The 23,368-nt window shown below is 40.3% G+C and overlaps 1 protein-coding gene across 1 annotated transcript in view; it reads left to right on the forward strand.

Annotated features, from left to right (window-relative positions):
* chrm4a (cholinergic receptor, muscarinic 4a) overlaps positions 1-9,478 on the forward strand; it is a 31,595-nt gene extending 22,117 nt beyond the window's left edge. The window contains exons 3-7 of the mRNA XM_069675520.1: positions 473-627; positions 2,629-2,830; positions 2,907-2,996; positions 4,770-5,036; positions 6,591-9,478. Of these exons, the coding sequence (XP_069531621.1) occupies positions 473-627; positions 2,629-2,830; positions 2,907-2,996; positions 4,770-5,036; positions 6,591-6,836 (960 nt within the window). The 3' untranslated portion in view covers positions 6,837-9,478. The remainder of the gene's footprint in view (positions 1-472; positions 628-2,628; positions 2,831-2,906; positions 2,997-4,769; positions 5,037-6,590) is intronic.
* Positions 9,479-23,368: the final 13,890 nt, after the last annotated feature.

The raw sequence follows: 23,368 nt of genomic DNA on the forward strand, positions 1-23,368 counted from the left end.
TGCTTTTAGGCGCTTAACAAGCTTGTCTCACTTGACAGAGGAGAACGAGAGGAGGTGGAGACGTGTCGGCCATCTTTATATCCAGTCTACCCCCGTTGGTCATGTGTCGCTCCACTTGCAGGATGCAGGGCTGAGCGGGCTTTTACGTGGGTTGGTTTTAAACAGTGAACATAGCTAGTAGAGGGGTTCTGAGTGGGCTACATTCATGCATAATTGTCCCTATAAATAAGCTCAGCCTGTTTGGGACACTGAGATGATGCAGAGCAACACAACACCTCCTCTAACTACGACCTCAGTTAGAGCAGCACAGTGTCAACAGAAACTAAAGAAGCTTCACACACACGCTTTGATTTCAGGTGTGTTGTTCTGACTTGCGTCAGCCTGCACGACTGACTCTAATAAACAAGAAGTGCATAAATAAAACCTATTCGTGTTTTCTGTGGCTGATGCAACACTTTCCATCTGCCTGCAGTTCCTCTCTAACCCTGCGGCGACCTTCGGGACGGCCATCGCGGCGTTCTACCTCCCTGTGATTATAATGACCGTCCTGTACATCCACATCTCGCTGGCCTCCAGGAGCAGAGTGTCCAAACACAAACCGGAGAAGAAGGAGAAGAAGGGAATCAAGTAAGAAAAACACAGGTTACAGACAGAGGACAAACACAGAGGAGCTGCTTTTCTTCGCCTTTAAGAGAAAGTTTGACTTTATAATTAAATCTTATTGTTCCCTCATTATGATGTCCTCCCTGCCAGACATTAAAAAAACAGTCTTCCCTGTCACAGCGCCTGTGCTGAGCCTGAGTGTGTTCGTTACAGGGGATTACAGAGATGACCCATTTTCTCTGCAGAAGAAGCTTTAAAACTTCCTGTCAGCACTCCTGCAGCATGTTCTACCTCTCTGCCGTCTGTCGGGGGATTAAACACTTTTAATTATGCAATTAGAGTAAAAATAATTATACAATCTAAAAGATAAATATGATTTATTTGTTATTTTTTCACCTGGGAAGTTAGTTGTTGGATCTTTTCTGCGTTTAAACTAAATTATAACGCTCTTAGAAATCATTTAATATCAAAGTGATCAAACATTGTGATGCAGTTTGCTTCTTTGATTGTATAAGAGTTAACAATTGGGTCGCTAAATCACAAAGTGGTACCAGAAACACGTCACCCAGGCATGAATTATTCATGCACACAATTTGCTGCACAATTAATTAGCATAATAAGCGTACAATAAATGATTTATATCTGCTTTTTAAGTCACTTTGTTCATAAAGCAGATTTAAAATCAACACAAGTTGAACTAAAATGCTTTTAAATTGAGGCAGGTGGGTTTAAAACCGTCTCAATACAGGTGTCCAGTAAAAGGCAACAATCATATACAACACATATAATAACAGCAAAAAGGAATAAACATGCAGTTAGAAGACGTTCTCTTTGGCGCCACCTGTGGCGATACACGGTGACTGCGGGAGCACACTTGAACAGAATCATCCGAAGTAGCTGAAGTATTTTCCAATTCACAGACAGGTGAACACAAGCTAAATGATGTCTATTCATTAAGTCATTATAACGTCAGAAGGTTTTCTAATGGACACATATAGCCTAGTAACTGTTATATTGTGATGATTTAAGGAGAAGACCAAGGGAAGTGTCACTGAAAGAGTCTAATAAATTCATCTTGCAGCTGAATGAGCTCTGATGATCCGTGTCACTGCAGTGAACGATAGCTGCCCTCTCTACCAGATATCCAGACAGTGCTGCATGTGTGACGTCCATGCTTGGCTCCGGCTGTAACTCTTGATTTTCCTCGCTGACGGTCGCTTTCCCTTTTAGACTGTTCGCCTTCATCTGAGCGTCGAGTTTGTTTCTGTTTCTTTGGATTTTCACTTATTTTTGAAGTTGTATCCGCTTAGCTCCGCCTACCCTCTCTGGCAGACCAACCACTGCTGGCTGATGGAAAACGCGTCACTAACTGGGCGCCGCTTGAGAATTTTTCCACGAAAGCCATAGGCTCAATCACCGTTGTGTTACCTCATTCGGCGATAGAGACTTAACAGACATTTATTTACATGAAAAAGTTTGAGATTTTCACATAAAAGGGGGAAAAATGGGTTTTAACATTTTATTTCGTCGCCATAATTTATTTATTTAAACACAAATAAACTCAGAAAACAAATTCAAAGAGAACCCTCATTAGAGGTGCAGACAGTAACACAGTAAACACAACCAAAATCATTGAAGAGGGCCAGGGGGGTTTTGTTAAAGATACATGTCTAAAACAAAGAGAATGCATTTGATTAACTGACAACGAGACAAATCACGAGCAGAACGAACTTTGCGAAAAGTGAGCTAATCCATTAAAGGCTTCAAAAAGAAAGCACAACATGTTTAATAAATCATGCTTTACTACTTACTTCTATAAATGTTTCCTATATTCTTTATTCCCTGTATTCTTCATGCTTCTCTCTGTATCAGAGAAACTGTAACGCACAAAATCCCCCAGATAAATAAAGTATAAGTGACACCCTTTAATCTAAGAACAAAAAAGGTCCTTATAAGATAAAAAAATTGCTTTAATTGGACGATTTGAAGTCGATAAATCCAGATTTATTTTTCATACGTTCCCAGAACTCCCAGTTTGATCAAGAGCCACCTGTTGAAGCAGAACAACAACAATGAGACCAGCCCTCAGGCCAGCCCCCGCTCCACCCCCAAGCTCAGCCTGGACTCCACCACCACCGCGCTGGACGCCGTGAAGAACGGCCGAGCCGAGGAACCCAAACCGGGTCAGAACCAGGCTCCGGCTCAGCCCAGTCCTGGACTCACACAGGTAATCACACACCTTTAAAATCACTCCTTATGTATGCTCACATGAGTATTACTGATCTGTCCATCCATCCATGCAGGAGGAGAAAGAGAGCTCCAACGACTCGTCCACAGCTTTTATCGCCCCCACAGAACCGAAGGAGAACCCAAACAACGAGGTCATCTCTGAGGTTGGTGCTCCAGTCGTTATTCAACTTAATTCATCTCATCTGTGGTCTGATCAAAGGTTGTTTAGAAGAAGTGGGTGGAGCCTCCTGGTGTTACAAGCGGAGCCAAAGCAGACCTTCAACCTGCATTCTTTTGACCAGCAGGGGGCGACTCCACTGGATGCAATCCAATTTAGAGTCGTCAAGAGTAGGACAGAAACATAGCAATAATGCTGCAACCTCCGGAGTTTAAAGATGAAGCCAGTGCAAAAAACTGCAGTTCCTCGAGTGGCCACTTGAGGCTCCAGAAAACAAGAAATAACATTACAGCAGATGGGAAAATGCCCATTTTTACAGCAGAAATAAACATGTTTACAGCCTGCTAGAAAAACTGTTTAATTACTAACAGCTAATTTTACTGTTAAAGATAAATGTACGGCAATCCTTAAATCATAGGGGCGGGGTCACTTGATTGACAGGTGGACCCTGCTGGCTCTCTGCTAGACATCAACACAGACACACAGTCACTGAACTTAACTTCGCCTGTTTGTGTTTTTTCATTCAAAATTTGGACTATTTCTGGAACTTTCTGTCCGTGCAAGAAGTCTGAGCTCCAGCTTTTCAGTCAGTTAAATGCGAGTATAATTGTATTGATATATATTTAGCACTAAGTAACAGGTATACTGCGCTCGCTTTAGCTGCTTGTTAGCCTGTGCAGTGTTTATCAAACATTTATTTAATCATCGGCCAGTAAATAGGTGTCAGACGTTTTCCCCTGAAAGATTATGGACTCCGCTACTTCTTTAGCCTGATAAATAAACACCTGCAGTCAGTCACCGTCACAAACAGACTAAACGCACTCATTCACAAACTAATGGATCAGCCACAGACACAGACTGTTCAGCTTTGCCAACCCCCTCGCTTCTCTCCAGCTCCACCCTCTCATCCAAACATGGTCGCTTCTGGCTGCAGTAAACCAACATGGCGGCGGCCATATTCAAGGTTGAGGCTTCATTAAGGCAGTGGAGAAAGCAACTGTCTAGTTCCTACTCCAAATATGGTCATTTCTGACTCGGAAAAAAAAAAGATGGCAACGGCTCAAAGACCAAACTTGATGCTTAAAAAGTCGACAAACAAAACGATGACTTCATATTTGGCTACGTCCTTCTCTTACAGTCTATAAGTCAGACCAGTGCTTGGAGTCTCCTTGGTCTAATATATTAACTGCTCCCCCTAGAGGCCTGGAGGATTTCAGATATGCAGCATGTTCTGTTGCATGTGTGTTTTTTTAACTTTGCATTTGCAGAACTTTTTCAGCGTTTTATATCTTATTTTTGATTTTGAGTTGGCACCATTCCTTGTCGGCCACCGTAGTTGAAGCATCCCTCAAGGTGTTTACTGTGAATCAGGAAAATATAGGTTGTTCTTATTGTGTTCCGGTATTTTAGTGGGAATTTGGATTAAGAAATCACTTGCACCCTTCTCGACATTTTTTTGCATGCGTTGACTTGACTATGAATAATTCGTCCTGTTGTGTTGGTGCCATTTATCTTAAGAAGAGTTGTTCTGCTCAGAGTGAAATCATGTCGTGATCGTTCTTTTGATAACTGCAGCAGATAATATGCCAAAGCAAATGAGAAAAATGAATTCTGTTTATGGAGGAGTACTCTGGCACATTTGAAGTGGAACACGATTGTTATTGAATTTAAATCCCAGACTTTATGCATCTTTATGCGGATTACAACAGCTTTCACTGGCTGCAAAACTTCCTCACAAACTCTCCCGACTATGTTCCAGGCTGCAATCAATCCAAACCCGGCCCCCTTGACGCCCAACCCCGCTGACGCCAAGATGTGCGCCGGCTCGAGGTGGTCCAAGATAAAGATCGTAACCAAGCACAGCGGGGACGAATGCATCACGGCTATTGAGATCGTCCCGCCTGTAGAGGGCGCCGAGAGGCACTCGATCCCCATCAGCCGCCCTCGGACTGTGGCGAGGAAGTTTGCGAGCATCGCCAGGAGCCAAGTGAAGAGGAAAAGACAGATGGCTGCCAGAGAAAAGAAAGTATGTTATGTAACACTGCACACACACACACACACACACGAGGCACAACAATACACAGGCTGCTGATGGGAGGATGTACATGACAAGAAGTAAGAGGGCTTGTTGGAGGAGCATAAAGGCAGATCATAATGAGGATGTTTTTAGCTCTTAAAATAAATGATAAAATGTTGTTTTAATTATTTTCGCCGTGGATGAGATGATTGTTTTTGCATGGCAGCGCATGTTGCTGGTGTGCAGGTGGGATTACTCAGTTCCACCAGCGTGTGAATGGTATGGAGCAGCTGTTTTTCAGAGATGAGTGGCTTTTGTGCTGCAGTCACTTCACTTAATTATCATTGGGAGTGACAGATGGTATTTGGAAACGTTCCTCTGAGCTTTTAAAATGACAGACATGAGTCTAAATTGGGTCCAGCACTCCTCAAAATCACAACAAGTCGGACTTGGAATTCAAGACATGGGCAGCGAGGGGTTTATGTATACAACTGCTGCTACATAATCCTTGATGGATCAAAGTGCGTCCACTAAAAGTTCTTGTTGTTTCCACTGACAGGCTCAGATTGTTATTCTAAGTGTCTGACAACATTACAGAAAGGAGATAGACCTTTTTGTAGCAGAGGAAGATGCTTTTTTAAAACCAGAAACAGACGTTTAATTGCTTTCTTTAAACCCACCAGACTCAATTGACAAAACAACTAATTTTACCTCGCAGCATATAGGGATTGCTGGTCTAACGCTGCTTCAGTCTGTAAGTTTGTTTGTGTCATTGTGTGGATCCTTTGTTGTATTTGGTTTGTCCAGATCATCCACAATATTTGTGTGTCCCACAATTTCATGGGAAATACTCACCAGTTGAGCCAGAGTTAGATAGGCAACTCCTGTGTTCTTCAAAGTAAAATTGTTGTTTTTTTCAATGGAGTTTGGTGGCTTCGAAAAGAACGACGTAAGAGCTATTTCTGGTTAAAAAAAGAGACTCTAGCAAAACATATTGGTGACTATTTATGATCAGAAGCTGAATCCACTTACTGCCTGGGTAAAAAGAAGAGAATGGAGCATAATAAAAGAAAGAGAAGAGATTTGGGATTCCATCTAATGTTTGCTAGCGGGCTCGTTCACATTGCTTCCAGTCATTTATCAGTGTCTAAAGGTTTTAAGATGGTTTTCCCCATCATCTGTAGAGACAGGATGCTTCATAGAGATCCTTTAGGCTGCAATCACCATGTAAGAGCAGTATAATTTGTCTTCAGTAGCATTTTGGTTTATATCAGCCTGTGAAGGTCTGAGACCATGGTAGCACTTGAGATAATCAGTGCTTCAGAGTGAACGTTATGTTTGGTGCATGATAATGAAGTGCGTTCTTTTCACATCAGCTACAGTACAAGAACAACAACAACATGTTTTGACTGCAACAGTTGATTCTCAGCAAATTGATTTTCATACCACAGTGAGATGAAGAAAAGCCAATGGCTGCCTGGAGAGTGGAGACGATTATCAGAGCTTTGATTCTTCCTTTGTTCCGTTCTCTTTTGTTCAGTTCTCTCTTCACTTTCCCAACAGGTGACTAAGACTATCTTCGCCATCCTGCTGGCCTTCATCCTCACGTGGACGCCGTACAATGTCATGGTGTTGATCTCCACCTTCTGCCAGTCCTGCGTCCCCGACACCGTGTGGGCCATCGGTTACTGGCTCTGTTATGTCAACTCTACCATCAACCCGGCCTGTTACGCACTGTGCAACGCCACATTCAAAAAGACATTCAAGAACCTGCTGCTGTGCCAGTATAAAAACATCGGAACAAGATGAGAAGGAGGAAGAAGAAGGCCGAGGGTGGGATGGATGGGGAAGGACTGGGGACAGAGGAAGGGAGAAGGAGCCAGAGAAGAGAAAGGGAAACGTCCTTGTAAAGAGACTTCTGCAGGGATGTGCAACTGTGGTTTATTCTGCAGATGAACGCCTTGTTGGTACAGACTCAGAGTGAAATGTGTAATCCAGGGATTCCTTAACCTGCCCAGACTAACCAGAGACGGATCAAATCACACACTGAGTGAAATCATGGACGTTGGTAGAAGTTGGTAGTTAAAGTAGAGGGAGGAGAAAACAACAGATAAATGGAGGTATGGATGGATGGGGTGATACATTTGAAAGACAGGACTGATGACAGTGAAACAGAGGGGCAGCACTGCAGCATGGATGGCAGAGGAGGAGGACTTGATGGATAGCTAAATGGATGGATGATAGAATGGATGGATTGACCGATGGTAGACGTATGGATGTATCCGAAGATGAATGGACAGTAATCTTGACGGATGGATGGATGGATGGATTGATTCCTGGATAATAGAGTGATTGATGAATCAATGAATCAATGTAAAGAAGACAGGATGGGTAGATAGAACTGGTTGGATACGCAACCAGATGTATGGATGGAAAGATGGACGGTTAACTGGAGGGATGGATGGATTGATGAATGAATGGATGGACAGTAGACTGAACGAAAAGATGAACAAATGAATGGATGGATGAATGAAAAACAGCAATGGCTGGATGTTTGATAGACTGGATGGGTTGATCACTGAGCGACAGATAGACGGATGAATGGATGGTTGGAAGGACAGAAAGAAAGATGGATAGTAGTGAACACAACTAGCATTTGGGATAATCCCCTTTCTGGTATCCAAAGAATAGAATGAGACGTAAAAAAAGGCTCAAAATAGGAAGGCTGTTGGTTCTGGACACTAGTAGAGAATATCTCAATGGCCGGTCAGTTCAACGACCCTTCAAAGGTTGACTGAGATTACATTACAATCATCTAAACCCAGGATGGAAAAACAACCCCCCAAAAAAACCCATGGCAGGCTGTTTCCTTACAATGTGAACGCTCTTATAATACTCCTGCTTCTCCTCATGAATAAGCATTGGTAAAGAAGTCATTTTAAAGCCAGACAGCTGGCTTTCATCCTCACAAAGACTCATATTAAAGTATATAATAATGGTGTTGTTCTCAACCTTCTGCCAGTCCTGTGTCCCTGACACTGTGTGGGCTATTGGCTCTTCGCTGTGTTATGTTGACAGCTTGTTATGTCCTGCATAACGCCGAGTTCAAAAGGAACTTCAAGAACCTGCTCTTGTGCCAGGGTAGAAGTGTCGGTACAGAATGTGAGTGAAAAAGAAGAGTGAGGTCGGGAAGGCAAAGAGGTGCAAAGTCAGGGCTCAGAGGAAGGGAAAGAGATGATATTTTTTGATGGGTGAAGACGGTGGAGAAGAGAAAATTGTGACAGAATTCTGAAGAGAAGACATCTACATCCGAGCATCATCCCTATTAGGGCACGTAGAGCAAGAAGTTTGCGTGACCTTTCCAGCTTCCTCCAACAATTGATTGCTTCTACAATATTTAAAAGGATGTGTCGTGATGCTGCAGATGCTTCTACAGCCATTTTCAAAGCTACAGTATAGATAGTCAATGATACAGACTTACAGCTGAGCCTGCCACAGCTGAGGGTCGCAGCAAGCCATCATAACTAAATTATTACACATTATATCAAACCATATCATAATGTATGCACGCTGTATGCAGCTGTCAGAGCACAGACTTCCTTTATGGATCACAGGGAGTGCATAAATTATTTTGAGGAAGTGCAGAACTTGATGTGAGTGAACTTTAAAGTAGTTCAGGAAAAAAACACGGTGACCTTTTGGGAGCTCAGAGAAAATAACATGCAGCCTGGTTATTTTCAGTTAATTGCAGAGCGGCTGGAAAAATATCTGTAACTGGTGGAGCTTGTTTTTTATATTAAATCAAATATAATTTCTTGGTACCACAGACTTTTAGCAACACAAAACTGACAAAACTTTTAGGACAGATTGACAAGAAATTAAAACATGAATTTGTACGGAAAGAAAACAGATGACTGAGGCTGTTCCTGCAACTGAAGACAAATTAAAGGTGGAGAAAAAGAGTATAAACAAACAGCCAATATGTAGAGGTCAAAAAAGTAGCAGGAGAACAACATGGGGAAAAATTAGGACCTTAAATAGGCTACTTGCATGTCACAGAATGATAAAAATTCAAAGTAGTAGTACCTAAGCTCTATGTCTTTAAGTAGGCTGATTTAAATTAGTACCCTGCGGTTAGGAAGCTAACAGTTGTGTTGTCTTTAAAGTGTTAATTACCACCATTAAAAATGATTAAAGGTCTAGCCCCACGAGCAGTTCGTTAAAGTTCATTAAAACCTCCAAATGAAAGTTTAAACAGCTAAAACAACATCCTGATGATGTAACAGTTCTTGGAGCCGTACCATTAGTTAAATTAAAACAGTAGTCTGTTGTTAGAGACCCACTAGAAGAGAAAAGGTCTAATTGAGGCATTAATGTGAGCAGCAAAACGTGAAAGAAGAGCAAATTAATCAATATCAGTTGTATTATCTTCGTCAGATGAAAAATTATCAATTGAATCAACTTAGGTTTTAATAAAGATTGTACATTTATGATTTATGATCTTTAAATAGTAGATTTTATTCTCAAATCCAGTTTAAACCGTCCGAACTGTCCCAGGAGTCTGTATGGGACAGGTTTGATGGACAGATCACAGCAGGATGTCTGGAAATTGGTTGGTAAGAATTCGACGTATTTCCGTTGACGTATTAAGCCCCTCCCCTAAGTAAGCTGAGCCCCCCCCCCCCCCAAGAACGCTCTCCCCACAGTAATTTTGTGATTAAAAATATTTATGTAATAAAAAATGTAATATAAACATATGGAGACATCGATGGCGTGTATTTATATTCATAAGGGAAAAAGTATTTTTTTTATTTTTATTTACGTAATGACGATTCAGGGACGTGAGTGTTGACCGTTAAACTTGCATTTGATTAATTGGTTCATCATTGCACCTGGGACCACATACGTATTCATTACTCTATCAGTGTCTAGTCTAGAAGTTGCTTCAAGTGTCGTATCGATTCAGTGAAATACAATAAGTTGAACTAATCAGCTTTTGTTATGATAAAGAAAACAGAGAGAGCGGCGACGAACAGAGACAGCTAATTTCCGGAAACGAGGATGCTAATTGCTAACTTGCTTGAGGACGTCCATGCCAAACATGGAGGATAATGAGCAGGTGGGGGAGGAGGACTGACTGACCGTGCTGCGTACATACTGTAAGTTAACACCATGAGCGGAAAGTAAACTACTTCTGTCCTGTACTGTACTGTGTGTCGGGCTAAAGTTAGCCAGCAGCTAGCAGGCAGCTGTTAGCTAGCTGGAGTTGTTTGCTGCTGTTTAAATAGAAAAGTAAGATAGTACTGAACTCTAGGAGCGCTTAAGCCGTTTTTGCTGACAGCTGAAGTATTTTGTAAATCCACAGATACTTTATGGTGATTTTGGATTTGGTTTGTGGTTGTTAAGGATCGTTGTTGGCTACTTTCTGTTAGCATCCGTTTTGTTCAGTAGTAAAGTATGGAATAAATTGTGCTCGCGCTGTACATTTGATCTCGTACATTTGATCTCGTGCATTTGACTTGCACTCGCGAGATAAACGAATCTCGTTTTCTGTAGTAATATTTGTTATTGTTGGTGTGATTTTGACTGTTAGGTCTGTTTTTAAGGAACCTCAAAACGAAAAAGCTAACATCTAACTCTTATCTAACTTATCTATATCTTATAACAAGCTAATCTTTTACATTGACTTAGCTAGCTTGTTTTGCATTGTAACTAAAGAAATGAGTTTCTCTTCTATCAATCACTATTTTTATAGCACTTACCGTGAAAGTCAATGTAACCCCTATAGCACTAAATGGATGGATGAATTTGTAATCAATATGTAATAACAAAAGCAGGCATTAAGGAAAGGCTATCATCAATTTAAAGTCAAGGAACACCAGAGAGAGAATTATAAATATTATTATTTATTTTATTTGTACCATGTGCAATAATAAACATATGTTACCATATAATGTGTACCAGAGTTGGCTTAAAACTAATTTATATAACATGGGTCATAATTAAAACATCAATACCGGACGGAATTATAAATAGATTTAAAAATGATTCTAGTTTTAACGCAGTGAATGCAAGACTTTTATTTTGAAAATCTATCTAAACAATCATATATAGCCTCCATACTTCCCTGACCTGTTCATGCATCTTTCCCCCAAACTACACCTTTTTTAACAGCTGTGATTTAATGACTGAAGGAGTAAACAACATGCATGTTTAAAGGAGGAGGAGAGAGAACTGAGAACAGGACGAGAGAGGGAAGAACATCTGGAAGGGAGGAAATTACAGACACAGAGGGTCGGAGGCAGGAAGAAGAGGGAATTAAGGAAAAGATATAATGAGCTTGTGGATGAGAAATCGGCCATGGTGGGAGGAGAATTCTTCATTTAGTCCTGTTCTCCCATCCTTAATGCTCATGCCGGAGATTTAGTCTGGCAGAATTAGACAGATGGCTAAAAACTGTCTTATTAGCAGAGAGAGTGTGGAAAGATGTTCCAATGTCTTTCTGATATTTCACAGTGGACCATCAGCCACAAAGGGAAAATGGCTGCTGGTAGTTATTCCATCATTTGTGTACAAGATGAGGGAACGTCAGGTCATATTCAAATGCAGAGTTAACGTTTTAGTGACGGACAGTTTTCATGACCAATAAGGATTTTGTACTCGGCCCATTTCAGACGCAGCCGTCCCGTCTGAGGAGTGAAACGTCTACCAGTCAGCCAAAGTGCTGAAATATCTGTGGTGGCTCAGCAGGGCTCGGGCCGGCTTCCTGTCTGCTTATAATGTCACTGCGTCAGCTTAGTGCAGCTCAGGAGCTCGTCAAGACTCAGTCAAGCACCTACTGGAGAAAAAATAAAACTGTGACATCATCGTCTCCCTCACTGGGACTGAGGAGGAGTGACTAACAATTAGGCTGCTTTCTTCAGTAAGTGTGCACAAGGACGCTCCTGTAATTAGTGCGTTTAAGGATGGCTTGGCCTTGTTCTTAGTCATCCTTCTCTGAAGCCTAACAATGCTTGCTCAATGTCAGTATGTAAAATACCATTGATCTATTGGAGTCTTTTAAGTGTCGTCTGATAAAGAGCTCCATCAAATCGTCAGGTCAGAGTAACCCATATCAACTCACTGTATTGTCAGCTGATTAATCAGGCATGTGTTTGTTTAGCTGCATCACTGCACACACAGCTGTGGCAGCAACAACATGTCCGGCTGTAAAGTTTACAAACCAAGTCTCAAAATGACCCTTTAGTGTTTTTCCTGGAAGCCAATTATCCACAAAGGTCTTCTCCTCTGAAAACAACAACAAACATGGCAATTAAAACAATTCAATTACAGAATAGAGCAGTTTTGCATCATGGGTAATTTCAGTGTGTCTTTGGGAGTTGGGTGCCGTGCTGGACAGCGTCAAGGACGAGGAGTAGCTCGTTCTTCCTCTCGGCCTTCATACACTCGTCATGCTGCACTTTGTGCTTTTTTTTTCAGCTGCTTCAACAAGTTAGTCGTGTTGCTTTGCGGCGCAGACGCAGGTTTCATGACCTCTTTGCTGATTATTGTTTCTTCTTAACATCACTTAAATCCTGAAACACCTCCAAACAAAAGCCGTTACAGGGGACCAGCTCTTCGTCTTCTGTTCCACACATTTGACTTTAGTTACTCCAAAATTATCTATGACTTGTCACCAACCCGTTATCTGGACTCTTCCAAAGTCCGTCTGGCTGTTTGCTTCTTTTGTTTTACATTTCTTTGCTTGCTGGTGTGTAGGTTGCTCTGCTGTCAATCATGTGTCGGAGATAATGTTAGGTTTTATTGTTTAAGCTATTTTACGGGAGATCACAATCGTAAAATGTTTTGAAGTTCTGGTTTGGAGCCGTTCTAATGTACTCGTTTCCTTCACTCCTCTTAGAATTCAAAGTTTGGAAACAACACGGCATGACTTTGACAAATGACTATAATTTAAAATATAATTGCATGACTGTCACAACATGTGCGAAATGATTTCCAAAGAGACGTTATGAAGTGGAAACATTTCCCTTTTATTGTCACTCGCTGCTCTCACTGGAGACTCTGCAGGAGCATTTAAACAGCTTTAGATAATTCATGCTGTTCTCTCCCCTGCAGAAATCTGATTCAATCATTATACTTCATGGCCTTATTCCACCTCACATCATTTTCTCTCTCGCTTTTTATTTCCCCGGCTTAGTATTTGACTTGCAGAGATTATTATCAAGCATCTTGGAGTGAAATTCAACAGATAATTGCACTGAAATCTGTGACACTTGAATGACACGGCAGATTATAATCATTATTCTGAAAATAACGGAGAAAGTAAGACTTTTTACATAATACAAGTCCTATTCAGGCAAGACAGCTCAGACTGAACACCAGTTATTCCACATCTCCAGTTATGCAAGAATAGTGGCAGGCCATGACCTTTGACCTCTCAGTATTCTTTGAGAATGCTGTAACAAAAAACTGGATAAAAAAGATGTCTATCATTTTTCTCTCCTTTTAAAGCCTGCTCACATTTCTAAGCGTCTGCACGACCTCACTTTCCTTTGTTAAAACTTGTAAAACTTATTTTTCAAGTTTGAATTTCAGATTTAAGCCTTGAAGCAGTTTGTGACAGTGTTTGTGAGAAAGCTCTTTGTGTTCTCACAATGACAATGAAGACCAACAATAACAACAGGTTTCTACAGAGAAAGACAGCGAGGAAAAGAAAACATCAAAGACAAAGAGGAACAGTACAAAGAGAACTGTCGCCCACACACCGCAGGGAGTGATTGGCAGTAAAGGTTACTTGACAGGCTTAATTGACAAGATGTGCAGAATAAACGGCTGACAGCAGAGTTTAGGGAAATTGGACTGACTGCCTGACTGCTTTACATACTGACAGAATTAAAGGCTTCACTGGACACGATATTCATGAGAAAGTCAGTCCATCTTATTGACCTTAATGAGAAACAGACTGTAACAGAGAACGTTTACCAAACCTGCTCAGAAGAAGAGTTTTAATGCTGCAAAATTAAACCTTCAACTTTTTAAAAAAAAAAGCATTTTTTGAGAAAAATGTTTCACAAATGTTTCGTATCACCTTAATACTTCAGCTGAACTCATACTCTGAGGGTGACTTCTGTTTCATGCTTCGCTTGGCTTTAAGTTAGCAAACGATGACCTTAACTTCTGTCGTCAGGGTTCAAGACTTGGTGATTGTTTGGGAATCGTCGTAGTCATTGTTAAAAAGAAGTGGAGTCTATTGTGGAGTAATTATTAAGTAAACTCAGGATCTAAAAGTAAAAGCCCTCACTCGCCAAATGTGGGTAAAAATCTATGCTGGCGATTAAAGTAAATAAGGCCAGACGTCGCTCTTTTATTCTTCAACTCGCATCACTACAACATGTAAATTGTAAGATAAGATTTGGATGAGCATTGACTCTCAGCACCGGTGGCAGCATGCAGCGTATGACCGTCGTTAACTGTATTCTCACTTTTAGATTGACCCCTGCTGTGCAGCATTTCTAACGCTAACTGTGATTGGGAAGCGGTAACGCAGCCCGGTGCAACCTTCCCTCCAACCAAGGAAGAGAGGCCAACTTTAAAAATGTGGTGCCATAGAGTCTGTGTAGAACAACACAAGAGGAAGCATGAAAAGAAAAGTTTTTTCTTTGCATTTGTTTTCTAGCTTGATGTTAATGAATTTGATTTCTGCAGCAAGTTTTTCATTTGCAGCACGTTTCTGTCGTTGCATTTGTTTTGGACTTTTGCATCGTTTCTAAATTTGAAGCCTGGTCCTTCTAATCCAAACTGTTGGGCCCTCTGCGGTGTGATTGCCCTTGTTGGTCACCGTAGATAAGCAGGGGAGGAGAGATTGGCTTTTGTGCGACAGCGACGACAAACCTTCCCATTTGTGGTCGGGACTCATTGTCATTATCCCATTGTCTGACCACGATGAAATATAAGTCAGGTGTGTGGAGAAGATGTACACAACGATAAGATGAAGCTGGGTTAATATTATAAGTGTATGATGTTTGGTATGTCTGATATAGATGCTTAAATAGATTAATATTTCACTTTGAAACAGTCAGTCGATGGTTTTTAGTAATTGCATTGTTTCAAACGTCGTTACAATTTTATGGCCGGTTAAAAAACATTTGACATTGTTAACAAATTTCCCCTCTGCCACCCTCGATGAACAAACCCTGACAGCTCATGTGTTCACAATAGCACATCTATTCTCCTACGAGCTTCCACGGCACATCCCACACGTGTATCTAACATGTTAGACGGCTCTGAATACAATAAGTTCCATAAGACGCTTAATGTAAGACAAGAAGGGACGCCTACTCTGTCAGAGACCCGTCAGTGTAAATGTAATCTGCTCTTGTTTTAGAGAAATATCTTTCTGCCAAGCAGCCGAGCAAATTCTCCTCCTGCTCAGAATAAGATGTGGATGCGGTGATGTCGGACAAGTTTCCATTTGAATTTAAAGTTTAACCTGCCGCACCAGTACAGCTCTGAGCAGGCAAGGTCTTTTGTCCGTTGTCTGTGGTGGAGCTCCATTCAGAGAACGCTGCGAACATTTCTGGTTCGCTGCTGTAACTTTGATTCTTCTTAGTGGAGGAGTTTTAAACTCCATGACAGCATTTCTCCGGAGAGAGCGAGCAGAGGAGTGAGGTGGAGAAGTGAAGACAGATCAGGGATGAGTCTGACCCACAGGGAGCGTGACGTGCTCTGAGGATGTGGGCGTACAGGAGGTCTAACAAGTGTGATTGAGGCTTCTTCAATACCTTTCAAAATGGGACAAATTGCCTCCCACTTCCAAAGAGCACTCGCCAACTCCACATTGATTGGTTTCCCATCGTACACCTCTGGCAGGCGTTGTTGTTGTGGCTGTGTAGGGAGCCTTAATACTTAATAGTAATGATACTAATCAATTGAATAAACAGCACATTCTCATTCTTGACTTGTAAAGAATGAGTGATTGATTTTGCATTAAAGTCAGGTTATGTAGTGTATAGGGCCATAATGACTGGGTGCAACACCAACAGCAACAGCTTCTTTGAAGAAGTTGATGTCTTTTTAGGTCATATAATCCACGTGTTTGTCACTGTTGCATGTCCACATCTTTCAAACGTTTCACAGCAAGCTTTAGTTTGAAAGTCCAACTAAATTCCCCCCTTTTTATTACCTCTAATTTAACTGCTTTATTTTGAAACTCAAACTGGACCATGCATATTTATTAATGCTAACTTGACCCCCCAAGTCTTACATTTGCAAAAATTGTTTAAGTGGCACCCAGATGGTCATATTTTGAAGCGTAGAGTTTATGTTGGCTTATAACATTGGCTGATTGGATTTGGTGAGGCTTATACATAGAAGACATGTTGGTTTTTATCAGCTAGTTTTGAAAATACAGTCTTTTAACATCAGCACAAAAGCTCATGTATTGTAGAGCTTCATGTGTGAAAGCATCCTTGAACTCATAGTCCTTGGCACCTCTTTGCCTGTGTCCACAGACCAAGAGGGGAACATTCGATTGAAATAGGAGCCATTGTTGTGCCTTGAAGACATTTATTTAGTTAGAATGGTACAAGGACCCATTCATAAACCCATTCATGTGACAAAGGCTTCCTTTTATTCTAGTCAGAAGCTTAAATGAATGCTGAGTAAAGTATATAAATCAAACTATCACTGAGGTGGGTACAGGGTTATTGTAGCTGACAGAACCAATTTGTCCTCCTATTTTTAATCAGAAGAGGAAGTGGAGTACAGTATGAATGAATCTCTTGAGAATGAAAGTGATGTGGGTGTAACTGCAGGGAGCATGAATGTTGATACAGGTCAGCACAGGGGAATAAATAAGACCCTCTCTGACATCCATCCTGGGATTAGAACCATAGACTGCATATAAGAAGTTGACGTAGCCACCATGACCTCCCCCATCAGTCTGCTGACTTTTGTTTTGCAGGCTAAAGTTTGACATTTTGGCCGTTGCCATCTTGGTTTTTTGTTTTGGTGCCAGAAGCGACCATAAGGTAAAGCATGAACTGCTAAAATGGTTCATAGATTTATATACAATCTGACTTATTTTTTTCAACCAGTGGAGTCGCCCCCTGCTGGCGGTTAGAAAGAATGCCACTGTAAGGTACTTCCTCATTTGCTTCACTTTTGAAACAAGAGGCTAAATCAACCTTTTGTATACAGTCTATGGTATAAGCTGTGTGCTCAAAGAGAAGTAGAACTGTCCTTGGTCCTGAAGTTGCCTTAGCCCAACATAGCATGGTAAAGACTTATCAAACATTCCCTCCAACACCATATCAGTCCCGCCTGTAGTATCACCACCAATTTGCCACCACTCCAGACCAGAATTTAAAATGACTAAAAGTCTCAATCAGATGACGGAGAGTCCATGAATATTTCCAAAGATCGGTTTGTGCAGTTGCTAAAAAGCCAACGCATAGCTCAGCGTGTGTTCACTGGCCCGATCCCAATCCCCCAATATGGCTGCACCCCAAGTTTAAAGTACACTCGGCTCATTTTTTTCCTTTCAAAATGAAGTTATAAAGTGTAGTGTTTGAAATCTTTGCCTAGGAAATGGAACACCACTCGTTATGTCATATTTTAAGACATTCTAAAAACAGTTCTGTCACTTCAGAATAGTCACAAACTGTTTTCTTTGATTATGAAAGATACTCAGATAGTTACTCAGACTTTAAATGTTTTGCACATTTGTTTTCCATTTCCATGGAAACTACTAAGTTTTGAAGCATTCTGGTAAGTTCTTCCATTTTTGGTTTGCGTTCAAAGCGCTCCATTTGGAGATCTAGATGACCCCTAACAATCAATCCACAAAATAATTAGGACGTCCTTGCCTTTGCAGCAATGCAGGCCGATAGAGGACATTGGGATGGGGCCACTGACTGTGATGATCAGATGGTGTTACAGAACCGCTACATCAATGCTCTGGTTAAGTTTGATCTGATTATATCTGATGAGAGATTTTATCTTCTAATCAGAAGACTTCACAGAGAATGTATTCCGCCTGATAAAACGGAAGTTGATGGACAAATGTTGTGCCGCCCGTGATCGTACGATATCACATTTTCTGTTTATAATCTAATGAAGACTGTACAGAAGCTGGAGGCTGGAGAAACCAGCTCAACAACTTTGGTTTCATTTGGTAGATTTCTGGAAAAAGCCCATCCAAGCGTTTTTGTAAAGATGTAAACATTAGATTCAGAGTCATGTATAAACTAAGGTAGTAACTACTAGTTTAAAAACACTTTATTTGCTGTAAATACACAAAACCAGAATCCTGACTTATCCAAAGAGAAGAAGATCCTTGTGTTCTTTCAGAGTATATGAAGTATATTTACCTCCCGGTGTACAGAGCATGTACTTTACAGTGATCTAAAGACATTGTGAATTGTAGTTATTCTTTTGTCAGAGTATTGCTATTAAGAATTCAGCTCAACAGCATCAGTTAAGTGACCACAAAACATTTTGAGTCATTCATTTTTTATGTCTTCAGAACATCCCTGCTTTAAGATGTTTTATATTGGGAGCTGGAAAAATGTAATATAAACGCCGAACTAAAGGAAACGCCCACATATATTGTCTTAGTAATGTTTCCTTTATGTTGGTAAACCTCTGTACATGTGCTGTATATATTGTACATTTAAAATGCCACGCCATTACTGGGTTCCCAATGGTACACAGAAGCTAAAAGGACGATGTTTTAAAGAGTAAATCAACAGTAAATGTAGCAGATGTTTTTGCTTTGGAATTGGATTCTGAAATTTGGTCGCAAACAAAAGTACAAGAAAGTGAAACTCACTCTCAGTACTTCTGACCCGACATATAAAGCAGCTAATTATTCAATTATTTATCACCTTTTTTATGTCGTTAAAGTAGAAAGTCTTCAAGATGTGCTGCAGCAGATAACTTACTTTACTTAAGTAGTTAGTTATTCCCTCAATGGGCCATACAGCCGTTTGCTGGCTGAAACGAATCATGCTTGATTTACTCTTTAAAACATTAAGAGCCATTAAAGTCGAGTCCTTTCATTACTTCCAGTGATTTCCAGTGGTGCCTTCTGGGAGAAGCCAAACACCCAAAAGCCGCCACTGTGGTGATTTGTTTCGTCTTCAAAAAGCTTAATGGCTGTTTGTACTTCCTCTTCTACCTTTTCATGTAAGATACCATTTAAATAGAAGCATAATTTTCAGATCAACATAAAGCATCTCCTGATACACAGCTAGTATTAATTTTTAAATGAAATGTATTTAAGGTATATTGGAAGCAACTTGTGTTGATACAAAAGTTTAATGCAAATAAAAACACCTGCTGTCCAAAGGTTGTGTACGTGTGCTGCCTCCAACCACCCTCGCACAGGAAGTGAAATCCAAACTAGTGTTGATGTCAGAAGTCCTACAGGTACGTTAAGGTGTTAAAGGGGAAGTTATTTTTGTTTATACAGATTTTTTTTTAATCTAAATTACTAAAGTTTTGGAATTTCTCCAGTAGATTGCTTCTGCTTCAATTTGCCTTAATCAAATTACGTCCACTAAAAGTTCTCTTTTTAACCCCTGACAGGCTCAGATTGTTGTTCTGAGTGTCTGAAATAACCGTCCAAAGACGGACCTTTTTGTAAAGGGAAGATCCTATTTTGTACTCCAGAAACATCGCTCTCTTCAAAGCAACCAGACTCCATTGATAAAAACTGTAAATTTACTTTGTAGAACAATAGAGTTGCTGGTGAACTGCTGCCTCCATTGGCGAGTCTGCTTGTTATTGGGTGACTTTGGTGTTTAAAAGGTGGATTTTAATCAACACAATATTTGTTTAAGACACAATCACACAAAAAACTAACCCATCAAGGCAGCCGTAGACATACTGTGCACTTTAAGGTAAAATTGAATTTTGTTAATGGGGTCTGGTGGCTTCGAAGAGAGGGATTTGATGGCCTCTGTAACAAAAAGGTCTGTCTCTGTAGGGATCCTTTCTGTAATGTTAGAATAACAATCTGAGCCTGTCAGTTGAAACAACAAGAACTTTTAGCAGACGTACTTTGCTGCCTGTAATTGCCCCAAAGGATTACATTGCGACCATTGTTGCCGTCTGCTGAAGCAATCTCCTCGTGCGAACCCGAAACTTTTCATACCTTAAGATCATTTAGATCACCAATATGTAAAATAGAGCCCAGGTTATAAATACCAGACCTCCCCTTTAAATTGGGATTGCATGTGAGTAAGCAGATATATACTGTGCACACACATCACTCTGCACAATGAAGCCACAACGTTAAGGAACAATCAGTAATTGTATCTATTAAAGCCAGCAGAAGTGTTGGAAACCAGACATAGCCCCTCCCACCTCCACTCCTACTGTAATCCCAACGTCAGACCATAACCATGGCAACACAGATAGAAACTACACTCGTCACTTCACCAGAGTCGACTGAAATGAAACGGAGCACAGAGATCAGAACATCAGAGCTGACCTAGATTGGGAGGAGCAGGTCGTTAAGAGTCAGGAATCAGGAAGAAGAATCACATCTGCACAAATCCATTCTTATTAGACACATTTTTATGGTACAATGTTTTTAAATGGTCAGTTAAACATTTAATTTGCATTTTATTTTGAAAAACCTGTTGTTTTTACAGCAGATGGTATTTTTCACCACCTCTTCGCTGTCTGTAGCCTTTAACTCGCTCTGCAAGGAACAGATTGAAAGAAAAACAACACCTAGGCTTCTCACACAAGTGCAGTGTAACACAAAACAATGGAAGTCACTGTTATTAGGCAGCCACACACACACACACACACACACACACACACACACACACACACACACAGCGACGAGTGGAGAGGCGGTGTGTTTCCATGGTGAAGTTGTGATTATCATCATCACAGTCAGCGGAATAACTCTGAGTCTCGTTATGTGGATGAATAATCATCACCAGGAATGTGAGATAGTGACTCTGAGGGTATATGCATGGTCGCACACTTGCCCACACACACACACACACACACACACACACACACACACACACACACATGCAAACGCACTTAAACCAATTAAATCAAATGAAATCTTGTAAAATGACTTTGTGCATCAGAAAACCAGAATCTGTGTGTAATTTTCCATTAAAACACGAAGTGATACTAACACATTTGAGCTTGTTTACTGCTGTAAACATGATCATTAAAAAAATCTACTTTTTTATTCAGTAATTAAAATCAGCATGGTTACAAATTAATTCTGCATACTGTCCTAATGTATTTAAGTTTTCCTGAATGTTAAGAAACTCAGACGGTTCAGGTGCCTACGTGTTGGTCAGAAAAATCTCCAGCTTGAAATTAATTTTAATTTTAGCTTTAATTATGTCTCAGTGTAGCAGTTTTAGGATTAGCTATAACTTACACAGCCCAGCACCATGTCCCATGACATTTTCATTGCATGTATAATGTAAACATGTATATATATTTTTTTTTTTTTTACATAAAAATAGAAAATAACAAGCATAAGGAAAAAACAAAACCAAATTTTAATCCGGCTAATAAATCTAATCCTGAAAAAAGAGAACCAACTGATTGCTATTTTTGGTGGCCTGTTAAATCAATCTTTGTCATTACCCCATGTGTGAGACTGAAGTGCATATTTGCACATACTTTTTGTTTCTGCACATATGTTTAAATTAACCTTTCTTCTTAGCTCGTGTTCTTGATCGTCATAAATAATCAGTACTTTTATTGTAGAACTGTTAAGAAGAAACTTCATTCAAATGTTTTGATTTTCTTTCCTTCGTCCTACTTTTTTGCGGGAGATATTATAATAAATACTACTCATAAAGCATAATACCTATTAGGATATCATATTTTGTGAAATAACAATAAAACATTTCTTTATCTAAAAACAATTTTTTCAAGGGTTTTTACAGCTGATGATAACGGTCTAATATGTTACACCATGAAAAGGATATACTTTCTGAGTCTGTTATCGTGGGGTAAATATCTTACATGGAGGTAGTCCAACAACTTTCTTCTTTTCTACCTCACTTTGTGTGCAGGCCTGCAGGTGCAGCCCTCGTCCAGCATGGTGAAATCTGAAGCACAATAATTAAGAAATGCATCCATTTGGAAACAATATTGTAAATAAGTAAAGTTAGTTGATTTGATCTCTCTAGAGTCAGTTTCCAAAGTCATTCTAAAGTGTGTCAGAGAGGAGCATGAGACCAACATGCAACCCAAAGCTTTCATAAAAGGTTTTCATTTTCAGATCTAAAAATCAAAGTGTGCTTTTTCGCTTTAAGAGAGAATACGTGAACAGAAGAGTTGCACTCAATCAACACAGGGTGCTCTTACGGCCACAATGATTCCAAGGTTTGAGTGTAATCAGGAGGCTGTAGCACTGAATTGCTGACATCTACAACAGCAGTCGCCTTTGTTGAGGGTTTTTGACCAAGGACGACTGATTGTGATGATAAAAGGAAGATCTGTATACTTTAGATTAAATCTAGTCAAACCAGGACAGGCGGAGAGTCCAGACCTCTACAATTCTGCACGTCAAAGGCCTCAATAATTTAGTGTAGAACAAAGCAAAGAGAAATACCGTAGCTGCAGGTGGAAGCAGACAGAAATTCAATAATTACCACCAATCCAGTCAACTACTTTTATCCACTTCAAAGGCAGCAGGCGTTTTTTTAAAGCTACATTATGTAATAAAAGGATTAACTCAGGGCATAGAAACAAATTACTGCCGTATTCAGGGCTGCGCTGCAAAAAACAACACGACAAACTTTTGTCCAGTTTTAATTAGCTGCATTTGGTACACTTGGTCTAATGGAAATGAATGGCTTCAAAGAGCAACAGCTTTTTTCTCCTCATTCCTATGTCTATGGTAAATAAATACCGAGTTTTTGCATCTAGATTTTGAAACGAGGCCCAGTTATAAGAAAGGATATAAGGACACTCAGAGAGCGCAAACAATAATAGTGATGTGATGCGTTCAGGGGAAACTACTAAATCAATCAATTTTTATTTATATAGCGTCAAATCATAACCAAAGTTATCTCAAGACACTCTACAGAAAGAGCAGGTCTGGTTCGTACTCTTCACGCTCTACATGTGAGTATTCCAAAATCTAAAAATTCCATTTTAGCTGTTGCCATATTGGTTTCTTTGTAGCCAGAAGTGACCATATTTGGATGCGAGGGTTGAAACGCATTGCTACACCTCTGTAGCAACCTCCCCTTAAACGCTCCCCTGCTTTCTGGTCTGTGTGACTCTAAATAGGAGCATCAGTGACTAAATGAACATCATGCTGTGTTGAAGACTTGAAACTA

The sequence above is a fragment of the Semicossyphus pulcher genome, unplaced genomic scaffold (genome assembly GCF_022749685.1).
Source record: "Semicossyphus pulcher isolate SPU_LCO1_2020_fin unplaced genomic scaffold, fSemPul1.0.p SCAF_24, whole genome shotgun sequence".
NCBI classification, from domain to species: domain Eukaryota; kingdom Metazoa; phylum Chordata; class Actinopteri; order Labriformes; family Labridae; genus Semicossyphus; species Semicossyphus pulcher.